Below are 27,751 nucleotides of genomic sequence, written 5' to 3'. Positions count from 1 at the left end.
CTGCAGGCAAATAACGAAAGCGAGGCGAATTCGACGTCACGAAAAACTGGCAGCGAAATTTTGCTCGAGTTGCAATTTGCGTTTGAGTTCGTACAGAGTATTAATCAGCCTTCATGCCACCAGCACAGCTCCAATTACGTGGCTGCTGTCGGAACTAATACATGCATGTACTTGTTCTTAAGAAAAGCTGCCAACAAAGCGATCGTTTTGCTTTGACTGTGTATGGTGGCTTGAAAAGGACACTGCAAGCCGGGAAATTAGCGTCAATGTTTGATTTTAAAAATTTCACCCATTCCTGTGCGCGTGCTCTGGTATTGATCACGTGACCATGCTCTTTCATAGAGATAAATTGCGAGTTTGTGAAGAACACCCACTGCAGTCTCGTAGTAAACTTGTTTACTATCTATCAGTCGAGAGCCTGGGTGGGGTCTACATGTGGAGTGGGAAATATTGTATGATGAGTTTATATGCCGCAGCCAACAAACACCAATTTTACCCCCAAAAATTGGAAACTCCACTCTATTTCATAGGCAAATTTTACTAAACAATTTAAATTCTCTTTGAATTGAAATAAGAAAGTTTCAAGATATGATGGATTTGGAGGTCTCCATTTGTGCATAAAGTAATTTTTGTCTTCAAAGCTAAATTTCTCAAAAGGTGAAGAAGGGATCATCTGTTTTTGCATCTCTTACATCTTCCATTCATGTTCAGATACGTGTACACAACAAAAAGCCTTTAGTTGGGCTTGTATGCGAGTCTTCCGCCCGTTGAGTCTCGGAATTATTGGTTTGAAGTTTCCAGAAAGAAGAGGGGAGGGGTCAATACCAAACTCCTCTCCGAAATTCAGAGTCGAAGCACAGAAGCACTTAACATTTTCCTAGACTTTCGAATATCACATGACAATGCTTAAGTCGTCCAAACCATATGTGGACATACCGCACTTGCTGCACATCAATCAGTTGAAATGTTTTATTCACATGATGCACAAACACAAACCGCCCGTACGCGAACAACAATGATTATAGCTTTTTAACTTTCGAATTTAAGTTAATATAATGTTTTGTTACTAGTGTGATATAAGGCACAAGCTTTAACGGAGGCAATCATGCCTCGGTGAGGTTTAAGTTAATACATAATCGTTATAATTTCCAAACAGATTACCATAAAATATTTCAATACCAGCATTTAAGACAAAATAGCATTTCTTTCTACTTATACAAATTGCTATTTGAATGATAGTTTATTGAGTATTCATGGGCACACTCATCACACAGCCCCAAATAACTATTTTCTACGGATATCATACGAAGCCTAGTGCTTTCTACTAAACACTCGATTTTGCAAGAATATAAAGTCAGTAACCCAAATGAAATATGCAGTGCAAGAATTACTGATTTCAAAATTAATTAAAATTTGCTAGCAGGTAATCGTGTGTCTATTTTACTGTAATAAAGCTCAAAACAAGTATTTTTATTTTGTTTGTAGACTAATCAAGTACTTTTTTTCATTATTCCCTTGACAAGGGGAACATGCCAATTCAGTTTCAGAATGGACCTTATTTTGAAATGCTTTGAGGATTTTGTTTTACAAAACTACACAAGCAAATGGTTGGGCATCAGGACACTGATTTGATGGATAAGTATAACTTAGGGGAATTGTTGGCTTTCCCTCAAAGATTGGGAGGGTACCGCAAAAGATCTTGAACTTTCCATCAGATAAGAAAGTGTGTCAGAGGCATATACATGTTGCATGTTTAATTATCACCCTGTTCCATCAACCAATCAGCTTTCATGTGTTGTACAAATGGTGTAAGTGATCGATGTTGGCGGAAAAGGGCATGCGTTGGAGTTTCCCTGGAACTTAATGTCGCCCATCAATCAACAGGTACACTGTTACCAACCGGACAGGTGCCGCCAGGCTTGTAGGATATTTATGCTGTGCTGCGTCTGCGACCCAATGGATTATTCATAACTGACGGCAGATGTATCGAGACTGTGCCTGCGTGCTTCAAGAGTGATATTTTATTGATTCTTCAATGGTTTTAGTGGGTTCATCGTGTAGGTTGTGTAATTTTATAACAAGTTGGTGACTCCTGTATATCGGTGCTTCAAGCTAAGCCGGCGGGAGTGGGGAGCGTGGGTAGTTAAGCCTCAGCACATGTCGGCACAGGTGAAACTTTCATTTTCTTAAATTAGTAATACAAACAACGGGGCAGATGAGTCTAACTTCGTAATTAGGATACACTCACTTTATGGGCCACATCAAGGATAGGTAGGGGAGGGGAGACTCTGTCTCTCATGAGAGAGAAAGTGTAAAATAAAATTGAAGTTCTTTATATTTTTCCGTTAACATAATTTTGGTAATTTTCCCCTGGGTTTCCCTATTATCTTTTGAATGGACAATACTGAATAACATTTTGAAGATACCTTAAATTATAACATAATATTATCTTTTGAATGGACATTACTGAATAACATTTTGAAGAAACCCTAAATTTACATCGAACAGCCATATTTAGTCCTCACATTTTAAATATTTACAGTGTTCTAGTGCTGCTAGAATAACGTGGTTAAAATAAAATACAAAGTTGCTGCATGGATGTTTAATTGTAGTTAATACGATACTGACTGGGAAACAAACTAGCGTATTTTCTTAATCTTCACGTCAACGAGGTTGACAAAGAAAAACAAGATACCACTTACACCAGAGTATCAACAATCAGCTATGCCTTGGGAAACCAGACTAAGGTACCAGCAACAAGATCAGTATCGATCAAATCGGTCTCCTTCCGTAATGGGTTTCTCGTCCAACACGTGGTACGAATTGGTTCATTTACCTGAATGTAGTTGTATATTATTATATCATATTTTTGTTTTTCGAATACCTATTTTCCTATTTCCTAAAGGAAAAGGCATGATGTAGCAGTTATTTGGGGCATAAATTCTGCATCCTATATACAAAATATCAATCTATCCCGAGACATGTAACGCGGCTACAGCAAGATAGGTAGTTTTACTGAAACAGTAATGCGCATGCCCAGAATTAGGGAGGACACAGCCACCAACGTTTCAGCTTCATAATAAAGAATGAATAAATGACAATCGTTTCGACAAATGAATACATAACAAATAAATCTAAAAGAAGTGTTAAAATCAACCTGCACCGGTCTACATACAGCAGGGTATGGTTAAGCCTGCACATAGCCAGCAGTCCGTAGACAGTGTCATAAAAGGAAAACCCACACCAACAAAAAAGATTGAGCAACTTTACAGGTTTCCAAAAATAAGCAAAATATCAGAAATTGAAGAATAAAAATGAAAACACCAAAGCCTGTAAATCCAGACGAATGAAAACCTGAACTGCTGGGCCTATGCTTTAAAGTTTCGCATCACTAAAATGTTTGATTTCATCATTTTGTTCATAATTCTGACACCCCAGGTCCGTGATATCTCGCTGTATTTGGCACGATGATGTAGACCCAAGTCAAAGCAATGACTCTGTTTACTTTTGACCATCTTCGGCGGCACTCTTCAGAAACTGCAGACAAAGGGAGAAAAAGATCGATGAGAGGTTAACGAGAGCAAGAGGAGATTGGTTGGACAGGCGTCTTCTAAAAATGCTGTCGAATGATCAGGAAAAAGACACAAAATCCAAACATCAGCAAGAGGAAGGCATTTGTATAACATCAACGAGTAGTTTCAAGATGTTTGAAGTCGAGTCAAGACCACCTGCAGACTTCACACGACCATAACAAAATCACCGTTTAAAACTCGTATTATGAAGACTGAAGTCAACAAAACATCTGTTTTTCATGGTTCGTATTCCTGCTTGTTACTTGTGACCGGTCTTGTACCCGATCCTGTGACTGGTCGTGTAATGATTGGACTACAACACTGATTTTCGATTAAAAAATAAAACATAAAAAACAAAACAAAACAAAGACCAGTCATACAGAGGAACTGAAACGAAAAACCAAACAACTAGAAAAACTTCAACGAATATGATTGAACGTGAAGTAGTAATGCCTGTATGACTTCATGATTTTCCATCTAACGACCCTTCATGAGTGACTTAAAAATACAGGCGTTCTTGATTAATTTGCTGTTATATCATGCGCAATTCGGTGGAAAGATATTTCAGTGTCGTCTTTAATTTTCCCTTGGTTTGAACCATTTTCTGTATTATGGACTAATTATTTTTAGCATCCGTGAGCTCAAAATTATGCAACAGCGGTTACACAAGCCCACGTATGGATTTAAAAAAGTGACATTTATTCAGTTCGTATGGGTACCAGCACAGTATCATGTAATGCGTATAGGACACCGTGCTAAACATGGAAATTCAAAGTAACACTTCATTTGTTTAGCTCTACTGGTCAAAATCATTTCGGAAGGCTAGTTTAGTTGAAAGAACCTGATTTTCCCGAAATTTGTTCAATATATAGTTTTCTCTACCGCCCCTTCTCTTCTTTCCGCTTTCAATCTCTTCCTTTTCCCCATTTCTCCTCATTTTTTCCCTACAGGCGGTCGTTTGAATACCCCAAATACCCTTCTAATCTTGCGTTCAGTTCAGTTTCATTAATGTATGCATAACAAGTGTTATCTCAGGCAATTAAAATACAAACAACAGCATACAGATATACAGATCGTTACAGGATCTGGTGTGTCGGTTTCTTTAGTGAGAGGCAAAACGTTAAATTGTCAGTCACGTATTTGTAATTTCTTTAAATACCCATTCTATGGATAACGCACTTTGAGGGATACCTGGACCCATCTTTTATTTTGTGTTCCGTCTTCACTTCCTAATAGAAATCAAGCAGGATCATTGTCGTCCCTGCTTACGTCTGTTCCTTTGTAATGCATGATTTATGGAGGTAGGCATGTACTTTCCATGCAGAGGTCAGCGCATTTAAACTGACATGCGATTAAAATTGAATGACAAAGATGAAGTGACTTTTTCAATAGCATCCTGACCAGCTACACAGCTTTACACTTTCTCCAAGGTCAATAGTTCTAGGAAGAAATTGTCGTGCGCCTGCAAGCTAAATTTTAAGGTTTATTTTCGTGCCAACCAATTCGTGAAGGAAAATGGTTCAAGAGTTGTAAGGCGCCATTTTGACGAACGAAAGCCTCCATGATCAATCTCTTATAGACAATCGTTGGCATTATCTGTATCATACGCAACTGAATCGCAGAGCACTGCGTTTTGAGGGTTGGCGAACCTTCACGCTCTTTATACCTGCGCGTTCTCCGGCCTAAACTTGATTAATTGCGGCGACGGAAATAACGATATTACAGTCATGGTGCTTCCAACTAATTGGTCTTATTGATTCCGACAGAAATTCAAAACGGCAGTTGAACAAAGGCTCTTATTGAGCTATTAATTTTTTCACAATTCATCGGTTCGGTTCTGTTGAACGTTGAGCCATACAATACGTTTATCCGTACACAGTCTTGTCATTTCTGTGGTAAAGTGGTTGTGACGTATGCTTTTCCCTTCTTACCCCCGCCCTGGGTCCATTGTGCTCTGCAGTGCCCCCCCCCCGTGGAGGGGACAACCCATTTTATTATCTTCTTCGTAAAATTCATCTCACAGTGAGTGCTGTGACCGCTGGTTGTTGAAGTTTGATAAACTCAGTCGAATCAGTTTGGGTCAATCCAGTGAAAACCTTGATCGGCAGACTAGAGATGAAGGGAGTATCATCTTTTGAAATTGTTTTTCAAAAACTCATGACTCTTAATGTTAGCACGTTCCAGAACATGCCAGTTTTCTGTTTGGAGAGGTAGGGTAGCATTATTGAGACATCTGTTGACACCACGCTTAAACCTACGGTTTAAAGCGCCTATAAAATGAAAGATGCCATGCCGCAGACTTCGGCAGGAAAACGGTTTGTGAAGTTAGTCGACCGAAGTATGAAACTAAAATGGCGTCAGAAACTTGACAGTTTTGATGCTCAATACCGCTTTGTATGTAAACCTTTGTAAACGTAAAAAGATAATTGGCCTACACTTTTCTAGATCCTTTTTATATACTCAGACTTTTAAATGAATGGTATTCGTTTACAGAAAAGACAAAAAGGTTTAAATACACTCGTATACCGAGCGCACGAGACGTTGCTACACGCACTGCTTGCTAACTTCGTGCACGGATCTACTCTTCCCGTTCCACGCAGTAGTCAACTATAAGTTGACTTTACAACTGTCTGCGTCCGTGTTTGTGTCACTTGGTAACGACTACGCATCGGAACTTTTCGTTGACGGTCATGACTTCATGAAAACTGAGCTCATCGGTTGAAAAGAGCCGCCTTGGTCGGGAGTATTTATTTTGTTGGTAGCATTGCAACGCAACAATTGCGTTCCTTATTCGTTCGCGAACCAACTACGCGCAGTTAGTACCATTATAATGGAGATCAATGGTTAGTACCAACGGAGCTCCCGTTGCTAAGGAGATAGCGCCATCTCCTGCTCCAGCTCGAGGTCTATAGGGTAAAGAACAGAAGTTACAAAAGAGCTGGGGGCTCGTCGCGAAATCCTTGGATAAATAGAGGCCCTAAGCATCAATAAACAACTTGGTGGTAAAAATGTAAAGCTCAGGAAGAGGCAAGGTAGAAAAACCACCTCATGGAACAGCCCCAACTTTGTAGTACATCATGAAAAATATAAAGGTTTACCGACTTTGCATCTTGTAGTAATTTGCTTTTGTACCAAGCATTTCGCTGACGAACAACGTGACAAACGAGTCTCGCCTGGCGTCACGATGGAGATCATAAATAATTTGTCTTTCAATTAGCAATTGAGAGCCATAGTTGATGAACAAACTGGGTCATGTGAGTCGTAAAAATAGACAGTCAATGGAGCCGCAGTTGAACAAAGCAATGTCAGTCTGTGCTTGGCGCTCATAAGCAAAATTCCAACAACCTCAAATGAACTTATTTTGAGAGAAGATGTAATATGGACATTAAGCACTAACTGCAGCAGAGAGGAGCGGAGTTTCATGGCATATTTGTGTTGCAATGTAGGCCAATCTCTGTGGTACTGCTGAATGTCCATGGTATCTTTAAATCTCATTTCACATATCTCTTTTTTTCCATTAACAAGTGTTGGTCTGTAGGCCTACTCGTAAACTGTTTTGGACCTACATTCAGCACCGATGGAGGGAAATTCCTTCCGCCACAGTCTTGCAAATTCTGTAGATGGGTTGGAAAGTAAGTGCGCAAGATGGACTTTTTGCAGCAACCCTCACAATTTCGCGAAGAAATAGGATAGGATCTGTATGTTACAATCTTGTCGACCAGTCTATACGGACTGTACGCCGCGGGTGTAACCGACCAAAGTTGCGGTATACCAAGGACGGCTTCATAAAGGGGTCAGTTCACCTTTCGGCACCAGCAGCAACCTTAGAGCAGGCCTCTGTCCTGCCTCAAACTGGACCGTTGCCGACGGGAAGAGGACTTGGAACCTGTAGCGACCCTTACGTGTCTTTGGACCGTAAAGAATACACTTGTCATCCATAGATGTCAGGAAATTCAAAGTAACAGAACGAGGTGGTTATAATCATGTACCTGATTGTGTTTCCGTCTTTTTTTCTTCAAACAAAGAGAAATACGAACCAAAAATCGACACAAACGTGGGTGTGTTACGATTAGCGAAGTAAAAACATCACTGCCTGTAATACGGGGAAGGCGAGGGCTGGGATTGGGTACTCTGGTAACGGGGAGAACAATATTATTAGCATCAAAGAGGGGGGGGAGTTTTTCATTTCAAACCTGACCAATCTGTGGTTGTATTGAAAGTATGTCATATCAACAGCTTTCTCAAGATTTAAAACATTTTTATTGCCACGTCACAATCATAGTTTTTGCCTACCAGTGGTTAACAGTTCATAGCTGGTTATCAGTAAGAATAAACCACAAAGTCTCAAAAACATCTCACGAAGTTTTCAAAACACAAAATAATTAATACTAATATGAAGAGTAAATGAGACACATCCCTCTTTAGCATTAACAGGGAAAACGTACATTTTGTGGTACAACCTGTTTGTAACAGGGAAAACTTATTTATGCAAACATTGGCCTTCCATTAATGATAGGCAAAAGACAGACCCACTGGATTTCAAGAGATGGAGAAATGAAATTTATCCAGGGTAACAATTACGTTTAAACGAATACGGCCCTTTTCCTCATCTGAAGAAACATCTCTACTGAGAGCTGACGAAGGGAAATAAAATTCCGAGTTCTCTTTCGCTGACCTACCTTGATGAGTCTCTCTTGCCAGACAGGGTCCAGCTTATGGTAGATATCATCCAATAAACACTGTGAGTCGCCACTTTGTTGCTCGGCAACTTCATTCCAGAGCTGTTGATTGGACAAAAAAGATCCAGCAAAATAAATCCCGTGGGGAAGACATATATGGCCAGAATGGAAAGGAACGGAGCAATGAAACAAATTGAAAGAATAGAATATTTTCGGATTCAGATGTCCAATTATTTTCGAAGTAGTATGGCAGTTCATGAGTTTCAGTTATCCGACGAGTAACTGGCAAGATTATTGTTGAAAAGCGTTAGTTTAAGATTATTATGGGACTACACTGCCGTGAAATTATTCTTTCTGGCAAGTCACTTTGTTGAAGAAAACAACGAAAGAAGATCATTTCCATCGATGTGTCTAAGACACAATGGAAAATCCCCCTCAGAAGCGAATGATAAAAACGTGGCCCTGTTCATGCGCTCGGTGACGAGCGAACAATCTTATTGGCCTCAAGCTGGACCGAGAGAAGGCGCTATTTCCTTAGCAACGGAGTGCTCTTTTGGTACTATTTAACTGCGCATCGCTGGTTCACGAACGATTAGGAAACGCAAGCGTTGCAGTTGCATCGCTCGTATTACAACAAAATACAGTTGATCAACGCGGCTCTTCTCAACCGAAAAGGGGTGCTTCTGCTCCAGGAAAATATCAACGACTTCTAAAATTTCACGTCATAATGGTACTCTTTATGAATGTAATCTTTAGTAATCTGCCCAGACAAAAAAATGAAAGATTACAAGCGAGTGAAAGTGATTTCTTATTTCTTTTAACATTCAAGTGGAATCTTGTTCTTTGCCATATTTTGCTAATAATAAAAGTTCACAGACGCATCATGTTATACAAAGTGCGGGTGTTAGTCACCTGTTCGCTTGTTCGCCCAGATTGATGTTGCCAAGTAGAGCCTTGATGTTCGGTGGGATCCGTCCTTTTTTTCTTACCTAGGGATGTGTCCATGACAAATACCATTATATAATCACCAATAAGGAAGAGACTGGGTTAACTGTTGTAGATATGTTACACTAATTAAGATTTTGTAAATAGGAATGTTTGCTAGAAATCGGATATTCCATCTGCCGTTCTTTCCTTTTTTTGTAAATGCTTCAACATAAAACATAACTAGTATCCTAATTAAGTGTCGAACTGACTTGTGGTGATTGCAAAGCTGTTGAACATATTTAAGCACCTTACAATTCTTCACGAATATTCCTGTCCTACAAGTGAAAGCCAAGTTCAAATCAGTCTTATTTTTACGGCTTTGTCCCGCGGGAGGGACATTGATTCTCAATTAGTAGCTGCAAAACTAGATAACTGCCCTAAAGGACAACATCCGATGAAGAATTGTTCGAAATGCCTATCACCATTCACTTATCCGTAGGTAGTTGTCGTTGGGAACTCGTAATAACATCCAACACTGCTTAAGTCATGCATTGAGTAACACGTGTGACTGAGGGAATGAAACTGGTTTTACTGAAGCTAGGTCACTAAACATAACATGGTGCATAGACAAAAGCTTCTTCTGAACAGCTGCGCTGGTCTTCTGCTCTTTTTGAAAGAATATGTGAATATGTGGTGCGCTGAAAAGCTAAGAGGGCAGGCGGCGATTGATCTCAGCCTGTTAGAATTCAGATTCTCAGTTTAAGGGAGGGTCATTTCTTAATTCAAACTGTGATTGATATCACTTTCATTGTTACATCTTGAAACCTGTAACGATGGATGCTATTTTGGTGCTTTTATTTGGAAAAACTTATCAGCTAAGGTCTAATATGCGTCTTATATCGATAGTTTTACAAATACGTACATGCATAAGAAAATACACTTTTAATGTACATTATAACATATAAAATGACTTGTTTTTATTTGCTTTTAAAATTTCTTTTCTAAAGTGGTCCCATTTTAAATTTTCTTAATACTTTTTAAGTCACAGGACCATAATGTAAAACAGCTTTTGAGCTGATAATTTAAATCCTGTATAGAGATATTGTAATAAACAATTAAAAGTGACGATGTTTTACGCACATCTAAGAAGGCACCTCTCTTGGGCGTTCTCGACATCACTACGCGTACAAGAACCTGGAAAAAGGGAGACAGGGAGAACATTGAACCGGAATTTAAAAGGAAGGAAAGGCTTAGTGGGGGCTGCAAAGGTGATGACCGGCGCAAAGTGTAAGGCCCCTAGAATATCCTCTGAGAAACAAATTTGGAATGGTTTCAATGCCAAAATGTGCTTTAAAGTTTAAAACTGAGCCCTACTTCTTAGACTTACCGGAACTACACACTAATCTTCTCATGTTTAGCCTCGAGCAGTCGCATCCTGTGGGGTAAATGATAAAATCGAAATGTAGGAAAATTGTACAGAATATGATTTGAAATTGTTTAGGATGTGCACGGTGCCCAAAACTACGATGCCCGCTGGAGCATCCCTGTGCTCATCAGTTTTAACTTACAAAGACACTGCTCGGTGTTCACAGAGCTACCTATTGAAATTTGTGCAATGGCTCCTGGCATCATATACACTTCTGACAAGTATAAGATATTATTTTACAAACTGCGCTCCAAATACCTGTTTTTTGTTAAGGTAAGGTAAAACAACCAAGACATTTTAACCTTGTGTTTTATTCAATCGTATTATGTAACACAAGTTGACGAAAACAGCTCCATGTTCCATATTTTGGTGAAATTAATGACTTCTGCATTTGAAGACCATTAAGGACACGAATTTGATATTTTCAAGAGCATTTATAGCAGTGATTCAGGGAAAACTCATGTGTCGTGGATAACTTCACAGTAAAAGAAAGTGAAGGAATCACTTCTGAGGAGATTAGTGGCCTCCTTGGGTTCATGTTTCCTTTAATAGGCCCCCCCATCTTCCCGGTGTCACAGCTCCGCCCAGCTTTGTCAAAGATACTGCACAATATTGTCTCACGACACACGGAATGAAAGTTCGACAAATAGTTGTCTAGTTGGTACTGGCTTCAGCGTTGGAACGGTATTCTGGAAGGCCTCTGTTCAATCGCTTCCTGATTATTGTGCACTGTTCTGTCCTTCCATCGACAATGTCAGTGGCACAAATTATGTGCCAGCGAGTTGAGGATTGGGATACCAAGGCAATTCCAAAAGCAGAGGGGGGGGGTTACGTTATATTGAGATTCTGTTCATGATACAAAAAATGTTCATCTTATGTGTACGTCAGCAGCTACCATACCTTAACCTAACAACCTTACCTCAAACACTATGCGTCTGGTGTTTTGGTGTAAAGGACTTTCCCCCTTCTGTAGTTGTTGGAAAGTTCGAAAGTGTGGAAGGCGCATACGAAGTCTGCGAAATGTTAATCATTCTTGACGGTTTCTGTGAAAGCACAACTGAACGGAGTACCCACAAAATATGGTTTCTCCTATCGCACCCCCTCCAAGTGACTAAGGACCGAGCAATGGTCGAAAGCCAAAGTCAGTCTATGTTTAAAGTGGATTGGTCATGAATTAACTATGGTCGAGTTCGGGCGGCCTGTTCTTGACACGGGTTTCTTGTTCTCTCTCTCGAACGGCGGGAACAGGACTCAAGAACACTGTTCTCGGAACAGGATCACACACCACCTCCTCGTCAGGGTTTTACAGGAACACACGGAAAAACTCGTGAGATTTTGATTTTTGAACAGCTGCAAAAAGTGGAGAGGTGGCTCCCAAAGCCATAGACCATGTAGACAATGGGAAGTTTTGCAACTTTAGCATTAATTATTTTCCCAAACACAGAAATGGATGTTCCTGTTTATATAGAAAAAAATTCAACCCACTCTCGAATAACCTACATGGGCGCCGCCATGTTGCATGTTGTTTGTTTCTTCCCGGCGTTCGAGCGGCCGACCCACCAACAACAAATCAAACTGTTCGTGAACATACGGGAACGAGCCGCCCGAACTCGGCCTATATGTTACGATTGTGTATGGTACCACAGTTAGGGGACGGACGATAATCATTGTTCATCAAACGATTAAAAGTAATGTAGCTCAACTTTAAAGACATGATTCCATGTCCATATTTCGTCTGTAAAATTAGATATAAGACTGGCATGCGGTCTTGCATTATTTTTCCTATCAACCTGTCCATATTCGTGCACAAGTGAAAACAGCGCTTCAAGTTAGCCGCCTTAGTGGTGGACAGCAATGGAAGTACGCTGTAGAAAATGGCTAGAATCGCTCCAGGCGCAACAAGCAGTTTAACCGACTGATCATTCCAATCTACTTCCCGATGAAGGCGAGAACATCTCCCGACGACCATTTAAAGACTCGCTTATATAGAAGGATTGCTATATGTGCAGTTTTTATCTGCCTGTTGGCTCTTCTATAGAACATGCACTTGAAGCTCTATAACAGTCGGTTGTCCAAGTGAAGCGACATTCGTTTTTGATTTTTTTTCCTTGAGCAGCTTCATGAATCAGTCGTCGGGAGTACTATGATTCTTGTAAGTCGCAAATACGAACGGATGACAAGCCGATTAATGAGATTAATTAAATCCTTTTTTGATGAAATCCGCGGCCATGCCCCATCGCCCTAATCCATATCACGGCTTGGCCCTTACCAATTAGGCCCAGATGGTGTCAAAATCCCGGAGGAGGAAATATGTTTTCCCTCGGATACATCTCGAGGGAGGGGGGGTTGCAACACGCTCATCGCAGAGCCCCAATGACAAAATTACTCACAAACTATTATCAGCAACAGGCGTAGAACTGTTTTTATTTTGAATTTTGATGAACATAAATCGTCGTGTATTTTTTCTAAAAATTGGCAACTTTTTCATAACTAATGGAACAATTTCTTTTGAAAATCACATGACCGCTAAACAAGTCCATATCAATACATTTTGACAAATTGGTAATAAATATAATAGAGTACATGTGAAAACCAACATTCACGATGTGGAGAAGCTGCTGACATAAAAGACGAAATATGGACTAAAATGAAAGATAACGGTTTCTACTTATTTTTATGTAAACTGAAAATGTGCTCACCAAAGAGTGTTTGTTTGTTCCGTTTTGCTCCTGTGTTTTGTTTCTTTAAGGTTTTGGTGTGTGTTTCGTATAGTACTTTTCCTGTTGAAGAGTCTTTAGCAAGCTCAACCAAGTGGGTGTTTGTTTTGAAGGAAGTGGTGCTTTGTAGCTGACTTTACAGTAACCACAGAGTAACGTACAAAAGAAATGCACGGAAGCATAACATTCTGGTCACAATGACACCGCAGACAAAACGGCCATATTTCATTCGACAAGAAAAACTGACATTTTTGCAGCCATTGTGAGTTCATCCGTCAGCTTGCATGTCCCAGTCCACTTTCTCCGCATGCTTTGAGCATTAAGTCGAAATTGTAAAGTTTAGTTTGTCCAAAATTAGTCAGCTGAGGCTGTTGACAGAAAGTGGTGGGAAATTGATTTCAAGGAATCTCCCGCCACATTTCCGCGTGGGCGTGTACATGTACAATTTCTACTTGTCTGGAGGCAGCAGAAACGCAAAAAAAACACAAAAAACAAAACTGGAATAGAAAGTGGCTAGCGCTAAACAAGCTTGTGGTTTGCATGCAATGACAGTTATGCTTGGGGATTCTGCAGTCAGTGGTAGTGCGGCATGTCTAGCGGATTCCAACCGATCGACTTGCTGCCAATAAAAATGAGTAAATGTCGTTTAGTGCAAAGTAGCCCTTTGGCCCTGCCCTTGCGTCACAGTAAAGGTCTCCCGATTTCTTTTTATACAAACTGGAAAGGTTATCAACGTTCATTTTTGTGGTGATTTATTGATTTTATTTTGCTTAAGAGAAAAAAAGTGACGCTAGTAGAGAATTCATTGTCTAGCCTGTGCGAAACGACAGAAACACTATTATCGCCTTAGAAACGAATAGGAAAATGTAAAACTAGAGGGAAATTTTGACCTATTAGCATATGAATTATGACTAATTGATTGATGACAATTATACACCCTTCAGTAACTCTTTCCTTTTATATTGTTATTCGAGTGAGATCTATCAAGACAAATAGTTTAATTTATTCGGGCATGAATTTAGAGAATTCAAGAAGAAATGCCGATGGGTAGGCCTCGTCGTGTTCGGTTTCACCATCAGAGAGCACTGTAGGTACTGTTGTTCATTAGGTCCAAGCGCTCAGCATAGTCTGAACAGCTGCCGACTGCTCTTTCTTATCCTGTTGTTGGCTGATACACGACTTTGATTTTCAATTTCCACGAGTTATTACCGCCTCATTAATAAAGAAGCAGATGTAGTTTGAGTTTTATTATTGCCATGGCAACGATACCTCTGTACTGCATTCACGCATTGCTCTCGGTTGGGTTATTCGATTTGGTTTTTATTCTCGGAATAATTTGGCGGTGCTCCGTGGAAGGAAAAAACGCTTCGTTTGAATTTGAGTGAGGAACATTAAAAATAGCTTCCAAGGCGAGCAACACAACGATATTATTCGAAGCCAGTGAGAATCCACGCGCCATATTAAGCTATATGTTAGATTTGCCTTCTGTGATGAACGGAAAAAGCTCAGGAAATGATATAACGCATACAAAATTAATGTACTTTATAAAATAAAAATAACACTTATCAAATAAATATAACAACTGAACTCTGTATAACAAAACATCTAAAAAAATCAGGAAAATGACAAGTGCACCGGGTACTTATATTATACTATGCCGATTGCAAGTAGAATTTTGAAAAGTAGGCCAGAAGCAATAATGATTATTGACTCCATACGGAATCTTTCAGTCAAGCAGCCAATATACGAACTTCATCAAGGGGCCTTCGGATTGGGTTGAGTTCGAAAGTAGTCTGGCCCTATAATCTGATCGCCGATTCGACAGCTGTTTTCACTGAGGAACTGCAGCATCCGGGATTACGTTGAGGGAGTTTAACTGTTCTCGGGCGGACCACCAGTTTCATTTGTTGTCAGATCCGGAGCACCTCTGGCTCAAAGTCAAGCGATCCGACTTAGATCTTATCACATTAACCTGGAATGCAACCCTCCTCACTCCTGCCTGCATCTTTACTCGTCTCCCCAAATGACATACTTAAGAGGTTATCAGATCAAGGAAAGGGAGACACCCACGTCCAGTAACTGAAACCCGCACTCATCTTAACTCTTGGAATAAATTTTCCAAAAGTCAAAGCAACAGTCTAGAAACACTTACCACAGGTGTTTCGATTGTACTCTACAGACAGCGACGATGGATTAATCATTAGATGATTAAAGATGGGGAAAAGCCATAACAGTGACCGGTGAAAGTTACAAATTGCAAAGACAATTTGAATGTTTGAGCAGGAAATACATGATTTTTAACCTTTCATTTTACCCCTTACCAAAATATCGAACGGAATCCGTGGGCAGTGCTGGCAGACTTTCTATGAGAAACTTATCGAGATAAATGGCTTCGCACGCCAGGACTTTGAGGATGAAGTTGCCGTTGACAAGACTCTACTTACAGCTTTTGGTTACGTGTCAGCATAACAGACACATAGCAAACATGGTTTGATGGATGCGACACGTTTAATTGAACGCTCAAGTAGCAATATGTCTCTGAGGCGTTAAAGTTCTTTGCAAAACCAATCACGCCAACACTTTCTTCCTCAGTTCAAGTCTGCATTTTATATCCCCTCAAACGGCGTGAACCCTCAAACGGTTGTTCTAAAAGAGTTTGAATTTGTGTAGGCTTGAAGTTGACTTGGACAATGCCATTACCATCACTGTCATTCCAATACAACAGGAAATCTAAAAGATTTTACATTTATTTCCATAATATGGCGGGCATATCCAAGTTTCACCAACACATAATAAAAAGTTGAATTCGAATTGAAAGTTTTAACCGGCCACGTCCCTGAATGTTTCACCGCAGAAACTCAACAATACGGCTCTTGCTTGATTCATTACAGCTTTATTCTGGTCATACATATAAATGTGTTGATGTTAGAATGATACAGCACAAATGATGCACTAAAATTAGTTAATAACAAAAACTGGCCCATTGCAGGCCTGTGGAGCTATGCGGTCAGTATTCCTATAGGTAGTGTACATATTTGAAAAACAAGCTAGTAAAACACACGCATACCGTAAACCTACAGAGCTATACAGTTAATGCCAATCTTCGACGGGTGTGTGAAGTCAAGAATTAGTCATCTAAAGTCTCTGCTTCTTTGTAGCAAAAAGCGATCAACATAAGATAACTGTCGGTGCTCTGGCTGAAAAAGAGGGCTGGAAACAGGGCCAGATTGAAAAGAAAATTGGAGGCCTACGAAGATACCAGAGTGTGCTTCTCTCCTTGAAATTAGATTTTGGGAAAACTCTAAAGTGTATAGTTAGTTCGTTAGCTCATGAATGCAGTATAGCAACCACATAAAATGAGTGGCTCTAGCATTTCCTGACAGACTGTGGCGAACGGCACTTTTAAATCCGGCCCTGCGTCGAAGTTACGGTATCTAGAAATGATATCTATTACTTTTGGCCACTAGGGCCTGTAGGTCCCCGCAGTATGCCGGCTATTATAGGCGAGAGAATCATGGTCAGTCAGGCGGTACAAATTGTCAAATCCTTGGGGTCGATAATGTAAATCGCCCAGCGCGTGGTGAGGAAATGGCCTTGGCCAAGTGACCAAATATGGAATATCTCGGTCGTTCGAATGCGACAAAACATTCGACGAGATCTCTTTTGAGACGCTCCCTAAACATCGCGTACAATTCCTTCCAACGTCTTTTGGATAATTAATATGCATTAACTTGATATACATTGGGTGCGTTTCGTTTATCAATTTATGAGATTTTTGGGCCCTCGTCTCATATTAATGCTCAAGGCTAGCGGTAGGCTTTATGCTAATCCCGGAAAATAAATATAATCACCATCGACTGATCTTCGGATAACATTGGTCTCTAAAGAATTGGCGGAAGCATGTTTGCCAGGTATGTTTCTGAGTTTCTTATTATCTCTAGCATTAAAACCTCATGATGTCTTCGTGGCATACGTGCTACTCAATGCAAGGACAGTATCGGCTTATTGACTTTTTTTGACGGAAACTGACGACAGCATTGGAACTCATATAACTCTGTCCCTGTGAATATTTGTTGCTGTGCATTCTGTAAATTAAGATTACAAAACTTCCAATGGTTAGAGCTACTCCATAAAGTGCTGATAAAAGATCATTAGTTGCAACGCCTTTATAATTTGCACTTGCGCAAGGCTATTGCCATAGGAGTCTTTGCAATCAGGCAGTTGGAGAGAGTAATAACTCACAGGTAAATCAACCTTGAGAACAATTCGCGCCACATTTTACCGCTCGTTATTAGTCAGCGGTTTGGGGACAGCACGAGAGAGCAGCATGTATACCTACCGGTATATACTGCACCGAGCAAATTCACCTTTTAAGGAAAAGGTACTGACAGTTCGCGGTTATGCACATAAAGTGAAGTAACATACTTCATTTGAATAAGCAAAGACATGGTCTCCAAATATGTTGTTGGCCACTTCGTACAACAAAGAATATTTGTGTTTTTTTGCACGCTACCCACAAGTCTCTGTCTTCAAGTCGAAGTGGCCAAGGACTTTTTCAACATCTCGGTTAATCAAACACATCGTTTCACTGCTGAAAGTTTTGCACGTCGACAAAACAAGCTGTTGCTGGGTAAAACGTTTTCCAGGCACAGGCTAACTCAGCGACCATAGTTAGCAGACGTTACTGCAATGAAACCACGCTTGGTATCAGGTACTATGCATCCGTTGTATGCCTCTTCTACATGCAAGTATCAAACGATGTTGGGACTTAACCGTACGAGTGCTGCGCCCATTTTGGATCATGCGCACAAGTGTATTACCAGCGCAGTAAAGGCGTCTCCTCGGATTGTTTCTGCCAAAAAACGTGTCTGCATATTGAGCACATTTTCTCATTGTATCTTAAAAAAATACAGATTTCCGATAACCAATCAATATTCTTCAAACTAGCGATTTTTTGATGTGATATATTGCTTCCTGAATATGAATATTACTTTTATTACCATAGCTGACGATAGGTAGCCTAGATTACAAGACACGGGCACTGAAGGATAAAATTTGACCTTCGCTTTTCGCCACACTGACCTGAAACACGCAATGCTGAATCTAATGGGATTCTGCAGCTAGTTCGCTGAACGCCTACTGTGTAATAACGAACTCACGCAGGAACCTGTTTGATGAGCCTAATTGTTCAATACATTAAGAACGATAATATTTACTCGCGGAGGGCAGCCGGATACATGGACGTTCGCCCCGTCGCAGAAAAACACAAAAGGGAATCTCGATCGGTCATGCATAAAACAGGCAAGTTCAACGGCAAACGTCTGTAGAATGACCGCATGGTTGCGAAAATGCCATCGGGTGTTTCGGGCCGTAAACTGATTCATTTATAGCCTCACAGTATTATCTAGACTTAGAGAAAAATAAATCATAGAAAAAGCTTGCAGTTCCATTCGTTACAAAAAGGATTTGCTCATGACTACACAACCAGTTTTTAACATGTGACAGGTATCTGGCATTTATTCACAAGTTTGCATTTTTTTGCGATTCGTTTTGGTGAAACACGTGGATAGAAGGCGAATCATCATTAGGTACAAGCCCGTCCTTGATGAAATATACACCGAATAGGGAGTGCGTACGTGGTGGTCCAAGTTACTTACAACTCCTACGGTTTACTTTTCATTTTTTTTCAGAAGTTTCGTAATCGCGGACCCGCAGCTTCACTTGACTCGGACAGGCCAGCCGACTCTGGCAAGCTTGATGGTCGAGTGGTTAAGACGTCTGCACTAGTAAGCACGAGGTCGTGGGTTCGAGCCCCGCCCGAGTAAGCTTGTGACTTTTTTCGCAAAGCTCTCGGACAAGCACTGAGCATACAGTGTTTATTAAGATATACGTTGGGTAAGGGCAAAACCCGTTATATAAGTTTCGTAATCGTGTTCGTTATACTGCGTTTGTGCGCTTGATGGATTGTGAAATGAAATAAATTTGAATTAGTTGAAAATTATTTGAAAGACAAAGTTGGCGCAGGAGCTACCATCAAACCTTGAATCATTAAAATTTATAATTTCTTTTACAAGATTAAATTTAATCCACTTTGCAGTGGGATCCCAATCCATTTCCCTGTCGGCACATACATTTTTCATATGAACTGTCGAATAATTGACAACGCACTCAACGTGTGGTCCTGTAGTCCACTACACACTGCGCGCAACGCAAAATTCATCTTGTACTGCCAAAGTGACACACAAAAGGAGAAAGTAATTGAAATGGCCTTCTTTGAATTTTCGCCTCACAAAGAGATGGTTGCTGGGATCTACTTACGTCGGTTCCACTGTTTTTACTTGGTAAGCGGATAGCCAGCTTCCTCGATTCATCAGGGAGGATTCATAGGCTCATCCCAAGTCTATTCTTACCACTTTTGTAAGCGAAAGGTATTTTTCAAAGACCTGGACGAGCAGTTACAATGGAGAGGAAAAACGTAACACGAGATTACATGTTTGTCTTGCAGCTGCAGTTTGAATAGGGGCCGGCTATGAAAAAGCAATGTCCATATCAGACATGCCATTTCAGGTGAAATCGTCTTAAAGTAAATGAGAGAAATCCCTGGTTCAATTTGTGCAGGCTTGTCCAGCAGAAATGTGATAGATTTTGTTTGTCGATGGAACAAAACCACACAATGATTCAGCGAAAGGCAAGTAAAAAGTACAGGAAGACCTGCGGTAGGTGTGGTAATTTTTCTTTTTAACACGTTGGTTCTCGTAAATACTGGATGTTTCGAATCGAAAGTTTGGGCTGCCCCCCTCGGTCGTTCTCAGGATACACGGACGCAAACCTTCAGCTTTCTTTTCTGTCATTGGCTGTACATATTTTAAGATTGATGCGAATGACTACTGTGGTTGTTGAACGCCACGGTTATCAAACTTCCCAGACATTTAGAAAATTAAAATACATACTGCACGAGATTATACAGATTGTTTAAAATGATTAAAATCCCTTTTTAACTGCACAGAAAAACATTAACAAAGAAAGAAAAGGACGCCCCATGGAAGTAGGAAGACAATTTAAGTGTGGTTTGCTCTGATATCGTACACTTCTAGGGAATCAAAAAATACTGTAGACACCTAACGACATGGATTAAGACACAACAGCGGACATTAGATTTTTGTTTTCTTCGCCTTTTTACACAATAATAGATTTTTGTTTTAACAATTATAATTTAGTGTCACACACGTTCAATAAAAAGGTTACCAATGACGAGATATGAAGTTTTGTAGCTGGATTTCATCGTCAAACTTCTGTTTTGTTGAAGAGAAAAAGAATGTAGAGTACTTATACAGAAATGTCATGACTTCTAATTCAGGAATTTACCACCTAAACGGCACTGTGAACTGAACTGTCGTAAGTTCTGTAAATTCTTACAATACATGTTCTAATTATTGACCCAATAAAGAGATTCATTCCATGTTTCACTTCTGTTTCACAGACCGTTTAAAATGTGCAGGCTACAGTTAGAATGAATAACATTAAAACAGAAAGTTTCGGTAGTTCGCTTCAGGATGGCAATTTGAAAACCCCAACTTGAGTTTTGAGGAGTGGTTTTGTCTTAACTTGCCCTAGCAGAATCAATTAGATCCATCCTGTCCCCATTTCATTTTTTTCTACATACCGTATACCAAAAAGTGTTTTCTACGTTAATTGCAGAAAGGGCACCAGACTATCCATCATGCCACTGAACACATCGACAACAACGTTTCATGCTCTTTTGACACTCGTTAGGTTGACTTTGTTTGTCATCAATATTCGAAATGCTTTACGAATATCGCCACAAAAAAGAAGGTATTTTTCCCGCGAGGCAGCCACACCCCGGCTGATTGCCACACAACTAAACTGATCTCCAAGTCTCCGCTGGGTCCTCAAACATTACTAGAAATTATGATCTACGTTAGCATACAAGTTGCGAGACTTCATTCGAAATGGATCATTTTTATCTGCTTTGCAGCATTACGACAAATGCGTTCATGTTACATGATAATCATGCAAGATAATATTGTCCTGTCATACAAACCAAGAGTAGTCTTCAGAGAAAAAAATCCTTGAGAATCTGAACTGAACTGAACTGCAGTATGGGAAATGTTCTCCCTTCTGGCGTGGGAACAGCAAACCCGCTGCTTCCCGGGCAAAACGCATTAGACGCCACTCGGCGCGTATCAGATGTCATAAGGACCTGCAATCACAATGTTGATTTGGTACGTATTTGGGAGCAGACTTTGTGCTGATGCATTGTGATGCAACCTGATACCAGACTCCAGCAGAGTGGAAAGGTAAAATCTCTTTAAAATTGCACGGAGGACATCTCAAGGGATCTCTACCTGAAGCGTGTAGTCGGTACAGCGAGGTCCTATCGGTCCAGTTGCACAGCTGATATCGTCACCGAACCCGGAAACCCATTGGTCAATATATTGGCAGATATTACCTAGAACTCCTAAAATGGGCCTAAATCGGTCAAGTCTCATAATCTGAACTATAACTAAGAGTAAATTTTAGACTAATTAGGATTTTTTAAGTGTCTGCATTTTTTCACGTATTTAAGGGGTAAGTCATTTACAACCGACTACGAATGTTAACAACGGAAGCAAACTAGTTTGCAAAAACGTTTTTAAGTTAATTGCAAAACAATTTTTGATAGTCTTCAACCATGCCTCTCCCTCCAGAATTTGCAAACAGTTTTCTCCCAGAGGATGCAACTTTCGTCTAATTACTGAATAGGCCTATCCTTGTGGTAGACGAAGTGCGATGGGGGATGGATAAAGCTCGAATGGAAAGCACTGGAAGTTGGTCGACTTCGAGTAGTTTGTGTTTAATTTACACAAAGAATCTTATCAAACGGCACTGGAAACGTCAGTACTACAGGTTGCTTGAAATCTATCTTAGGAAACATAATGGCATATGGCACGAGTGGAGCGCTACAGGTGGACGATAAATAAGGAACTGCTCTACATATTCCTTTACACTCTCAAGGACTGTTTTGTTGTCACCTTACACCCTCTGTCAACATGACTTCTCGATGAGAAACTCATAACTGAGATTCAAATTGTTTTAATCGCTAGAGTTCAAAACATGAGATTTGCGATCGCTGAGTGGAAACAAGACGAACGCAGGAGCATTAGGAAATGTTTTCCCCATTGGGCTTGAGTGGCAATAGCGGACAGCGAGTTAAACATCATCGACAATGAAAGTGGTTTATGCGTTCGTAGTACCTGGTATATGAGGCAATTTCATTTCTGTTTGCAAAAGGGAGGTGGCTCAAGACAGTAAGCTCCCGTGAGTTACAGGGCAACCCCGGGCACGCCAGAAACCCGGTACAGGGAGGTAAACCCTAGGTTTATTCTGCATTATTCCCAATATGCCCTTTTTAAAAAGGAAAGCGGGTGTGCACCTGTAGGTGAGAAAATCGCTGTTTGACCAACACACTGTTTCTAGAGATGGGAAGTCTGTTTCACTTGCGATTCTGCACTTGCTTCTCAAGCTAATAAGAGAACCAGCCTGTATAGCTTTCACAGTTTTAATCCTAAATATACTCTCAGCGCCACATAAAAACCATAAAAAAGCTCTTAAAAAACCGATGACTACATCAAAACGGAAGTCTGCCTCCCTAATAGGCCACGTTGCATTTTCTCATTTTTTTTCTCAAGGTGGACTCTCGTACGGAGACATTTCTATCTGATCCATTTGCATCGATACTGAGGATATCGACAATCTGCTGTCGACTTGTTTGGCATCACATTGGACTTACAATCTTGGCTAGACAGAGTTTAACCTTGTGGTCACCAAGTGGACTGTCTTAAACCTTGACAAATTGCAAAGCAGACATCATTTTAATAGATCATGACACTGCTAGCGTAAATATATGTTAAGCCTTCACCGGTTCATGGTTTGTGACCACCTCGAGGCTGTTTTTGGCTGTCTAATGGATTCGCTTTGCGAGTTAATTTCCTCAGTCAGTAGATAATGGGACTGAAAATATGGTTATCTCCAGAACAGTAGTTCAGGAGTTCATAGTTATGGTATGCCAGGGTGCCACTAAAACTCCCAAATAAAGGCCAAGTCCGCAATGTTATCAATGGTTTTGTGTCTCAGCGAATTGTGGTACAATTTTATTCAATTCCTCATAAACGAAACCACGTCCTGAATTGTTTTAATGTTTTTAAATCTTTACACGGATTGTTAGTATAGTAGACAGTCCAATGACATGAAATTTCATCCAACCTCGTTCCTTTCACTCGAGCTGCATGCCGGAGTATTTGTGTACCAAATGAGTTGAAGGCAGGGATTGAGATCGATCTGTTGGCCCCAGGAATTAGTGTTCTTTCAGCCCAACAGAACATGTAAGAGCACCAGGCCTGCATTTTAATGTTGATACTAAGTTTGTACAAAACCATTCATGACCTTGTTCGAAGCTTTTACTCAATTGAAAAGGTAGAGAGAGACGTGGAAACTTTTCTTCTGTGTCAATGCGTGCGTATCTGTGTGCATGTCTGTTTAAAAAAGGATCTCTAGCAAGCATAGCTCCGAATTCAACTCCAAGGTGTGCACAAGTTTGTACAAAATGTTCTATACACGCCCGCGTGTTGATCTAAATATATTCGAAATACAGTGCAACCACATGCGTCACGAAAATTTGAAGTTAAAAATGCCTCGGAGTGAAACCGATTCTCGTGACTTCAAGTTCAGAACTTCATGTCTAAGCATCCAATGGGGTAGTTTAAGCGTGATATTGGCTGCACGTTCTTCATTTTTTTCGCCCGGGGCGGCCTCATTGGAAAACGTGTCTCACCCATTCATTGACACGATATGCCTGTTCCGACAACTCATCATCAATGTTGGTGCATGGGATGATTTGCAGAGGCAATCAGCACTTTTTGCTCGACATATCTCTGGGCAGTACCCCGACCCTGCACTCTAGTGGTCACCCTGGGTCATGGTAAAAGCAGAGGGCCTACGTCATTGCCATTGTTTTTATATCTGGCGCGAAATGACTTCAAGCGCGTAAAGCCAAGCAGCTGGTAAAGGAATGTCATCGCAGATGAGCGATGAACTAGTTGCCATGTACGCTTCTCCATAAGCAATCCAGTACACGCTGTCGCTCACCTGACGTTTCCTGTCGGGTCCTCGAAATTGATTAGCGTCTTGTTTTTAAAACATCGACTGCAGTACAGCGTTTTGGAATGTTCAAAGAACGTCGGGGTGGGAGCATTGTGAAGGGCAGATCCACAGTTTGGGAAAACAAAACGAACTGGGTTCTCACCCAAGTGAACGATTAAACAGCTGTTGTGGTGCAAATCGCTAAGTATGTTCCATTCACTTGAAGCTTTCGGTGCTAGCCCCTGACAGGTATAAATATAGACTTGAATTTCCTGAGGAAAAGGAAAACATACTCAGCGCGTTTACTCGCTCATCTGTGCTGCTTTCTATGCAGATATTAACTTGAAACCCTCCGGGGTAGATGAGAGCTCATCGACCCGAAAGAATCGCTCATTAGGTCGTTGAAGGGCAGAAAATTAACGCATGATATCGTATCCATCTTCTGGGAAAAAGTATCCCATTCTGACCAAATTCATTCTGTTGACAATGCTTTCCACATTCTTTGAGTCGTTTTTGTTTCCCCAAACCATAATTTAGAATAAGTCATAACAATCACATTATGGTGCAAATCATCTTTTTTTTTGAATGAATGGAAATTTATGACGAAGCATGGTACCGGTAGCAATGGTAGACACCCTGTTAATTGTGCTACATGCGTACAGCTACTGTGACACCAGTAGCGAATTCAAGGGCAGCGACCGGGGGGGGGGGCTCATCTAGCCGATGTCCGTGTCCTTCCCCGGTGCCACCCAGTGTTGAAATGTACAGAGCCAATACACAAACTACAGTTCATTTGCTTCACGTCGCCCCCTTGAAAAAAATGTGTGCACCCCGGTCGCCCCCTCGAAATTTCACCCGGGGGGGAATTCAGCACCTGCCCATTCAGCTGCTAACTATATGTGAGTTCCTCATTGCATGTAGCAATTACAAGAAATGGAATGCTAATAAGGTTCGAAATGTTGTCCTTGAATTTCCTTAGATTGCACGAGAAAGCACGATGGATCTCAATATTTTCCCTGCGTGTCCCCTACAGCACCCTCTGCATTCTTTGTACAAACTCTCCTCATCTCAATCCTCCTCCCCCAGTGTCCCGAAAGCCAGACCCGTCTTTTTGTTAGGATATATGTCTCTATATTCGAACGAACTTCCATTGCAATCTTCTCCTTGTTACTTCAAGGACCGACGGTTTGTCGTAGAAATATGGTTAGTCTTGCTTTTGGCACGCCTTGGGAATAATCATTACATTACTCTCGAAATTGGTGGATAGTTTCCTTAGATACCGACCACAATGTATCAGCAGTGTTTTTGTAGTTCGCTCCCGAAATTCCTGGCTGTAAATTGCCCTTCAAAGTTGAAATTACTAATTGAAATGACACCTAATTTTAAAAACTGAAATGAAGAAAACGTTGCCTAGAATTCGGGAGAAGAGAAAAAAACAAGTTTGCTTTTAATTAAGATGCAGACAGCCAAGCACCACTGAGCCATTTAAACACAAGTCACTTGGATAAATAAACTATCGGCCTATGCCTCATGTTGTTTTCATTGCGGTTTCGTAATGTAAAAAAACGGTCATGCTAAAAACATCATTAATTGCCCCTTGTTTACAGAACGAGGAGGCAGTAGTTGCTGGTTTGGATTGGCATTCTGCTACTGACCACCAACTAGGCTTCTGAATAATATGTCAAAATTCGTTCAGCGATCATGGGCAAAACAGGTGGCTACTAAAGGTCAGAAAAAGGGAGGATCATAGGAAGAGACACGGAGAAATTCCAATCTGTCGGTGTTTTTTATTTATTGCCATTAACTTAAGAGAACTAACAAAAAGAGAATATAAGATTACTATTTAGTTGAAACACCATGCAGGTGGACGGGAAACATCTACGAAGAACAGAGCGATGAAAACGATCACCAGGTGAATTTGAAAATCCAACTTCTTCACTATTCCGCATCCTCAGACTGTGCTATAAGCCCTCTATTCATGTGCACAGTTTTTTTGTTAATGAAAGCCCCAGGGTGACATGTAAAGCAGTGAGTGTATAAGAAACAACCGTGGAAAAGAGGGTAAAGAACAGTCTCTGCTAGAATATAAAGTGACTTCTACCCTCGGGCTATCGAAGTTATTTTTTTCATACATTCTATCAGCCATCGACTTCTAGCAATTACCTTATTGCAGGCACATGCTGTACATAGTGACAGATTTGTGATGGCAGTAAGTTTGGGCTCTTTTGAGTATGTTCATCAAGCGTGACGCTTTTTGAAATTAATTATAATGCGAATGCATTAAGTTGATTAAAAAATCGCGGGGAAAGAACAAATGTGTTTTGGCTCGCGTGGGAGTTTCAATCATTTGAAATGAACAAGTCATTTCAATTTTGTGTTTGCTCAATTTTAGTCCTTTGGATTCGCAGAATACTTTGCTTTCTGAATGACTAAAAATCCCATCCTCCTTGTAGTGAATATGGCCGACTAAGTGCCAATTAGGGAGGAATTGAAGGGGTCCCATTAACGCCGAACAGCGATTATAATGCGAACAGTACATGATGGATCGCTGGCAAACGCATTTACGATCATTCTGGGATGATTTGTTCCTGCCAGGCTGTGGGTTTGTGTGCTTTGCAGGAATTAAATGAGCGATCTTCGAGTCTATCGGGTCTGCAATGGCCCGAAAACATCCGGGCAAGAAATAACAGCCGCGAAATGGTAAAGGCGTTGAATTGCTCCGCGCGGGCTCTCACACAACACACGCCCATGGGTCTTCGTTCGGGCAATTCATCAATGGGACGGGTCTGGTTTACAACATGTATTTTTAGTTTGGGGAAACGGATCGCGTGGCGAACGAATGGAGACAAAATGAATCCAAACACATTAGAAAAGAGCTTACAGGAAACAGAATGGACTAAAGGAAAGAAAACCAAACCCAAAATTAAGCACTTTAGACGCTGGAGGGAACAAAGTTGACGTTTGTTCGTATTATTCACAGTTTATGACATTCTGGGCGGAAATATCGATTTCTTTAGTCGAGACTCACTCATAGGATCGTCAACGAGCTGAATACCCTGCGGGACACTCTTTGCTTGGTTACACATTGCATAAGGGGTGGGGTTGCCATTCAAATTCTTAAAACAAGGCATCATTGCGAATACATATACACTGAAGGCCGCTTTGAAGGCGAGCGGGCTCTCATCCCATCGAACACCATTTGCAAGTCTTTGGGAGTCTGTGTTGAATGATAAAAACCAACGTTTAGAGGGATGGATTCCAGCAATGGCACTCTAAAATAGCAAAAAGCAA

The 27,751-nt window shown here is 40.7% G+C and overlaps 1 protein-coding gene and 1 long non-coding RNA gene across 2 annotated transcripts in view; one reads left to right on the top strand and one right to left on the bottom strand.

The window, feature by feature from the left end:
• Positions 1 to 941: 941 nt before the first annotated feature.
• Positions 942 to 27,751, bottom strand: part of LOC110974619 (uncharacterized) — a 38,832-nt gene continuing 12,022 nt past the window's right edge. Inside the window, exons 2-6 of the mRNA XM_022226410.2 lie at positions 10,566 to 10,613; positions 10,319 to 10,372; positions 9,164 to 9,240; positions 8,252 to 8,353; positions 942 to 3,537 (exon numbers count right to left, since the gene is read on the bottom strand). Coding sequence (XP_022082102.1) covers positions 3,502 to 3,537; positions 8,252 to 8,353; positions 9,164 to 9,240; positions 10,319 to 10,372; positions 10,566 to 10,613 — 317 coding nt within the window. The 3' untranslated portion in view covers positions 942 to 3,501. The remainder of the gene's footprint in view (positions 3,538 to 8,251; positions 8,354 to 9,163; positions 9,241 to 10,318; positions 10,373 to 10,565; positions 10,614 to 27,751) is intronic.
• On the top strand, positions 16,658 to 20,787 carry LOC147798318 (uncharacterized). The gene is made up of 2 exons (XR_015426193.1): positions 16,658 to 17,232; positions 19,012 to 20,787. It is a non-coding gene; the product is annotated as an uncharacterized LOC147798318 (long non-coding RNA).

Source organism: Acanthaster planci, linkage group LG08, assembly GCF_054643075.1.
Source record: "Acanthaster planci isolate LZ-2023a linkage group LG08, COTS_SCS, whole genome shotgun sequence".
Lineage (NCBI taxonomy): Eukaryota > Metazoa > Echinodermata > Asteroidea > Valvatida > Acanthasteridae > Acanthaster > Acanthaster planci.
This window is presented reverse-complemented; position numbering and strand designations above follow the sequence as displayed.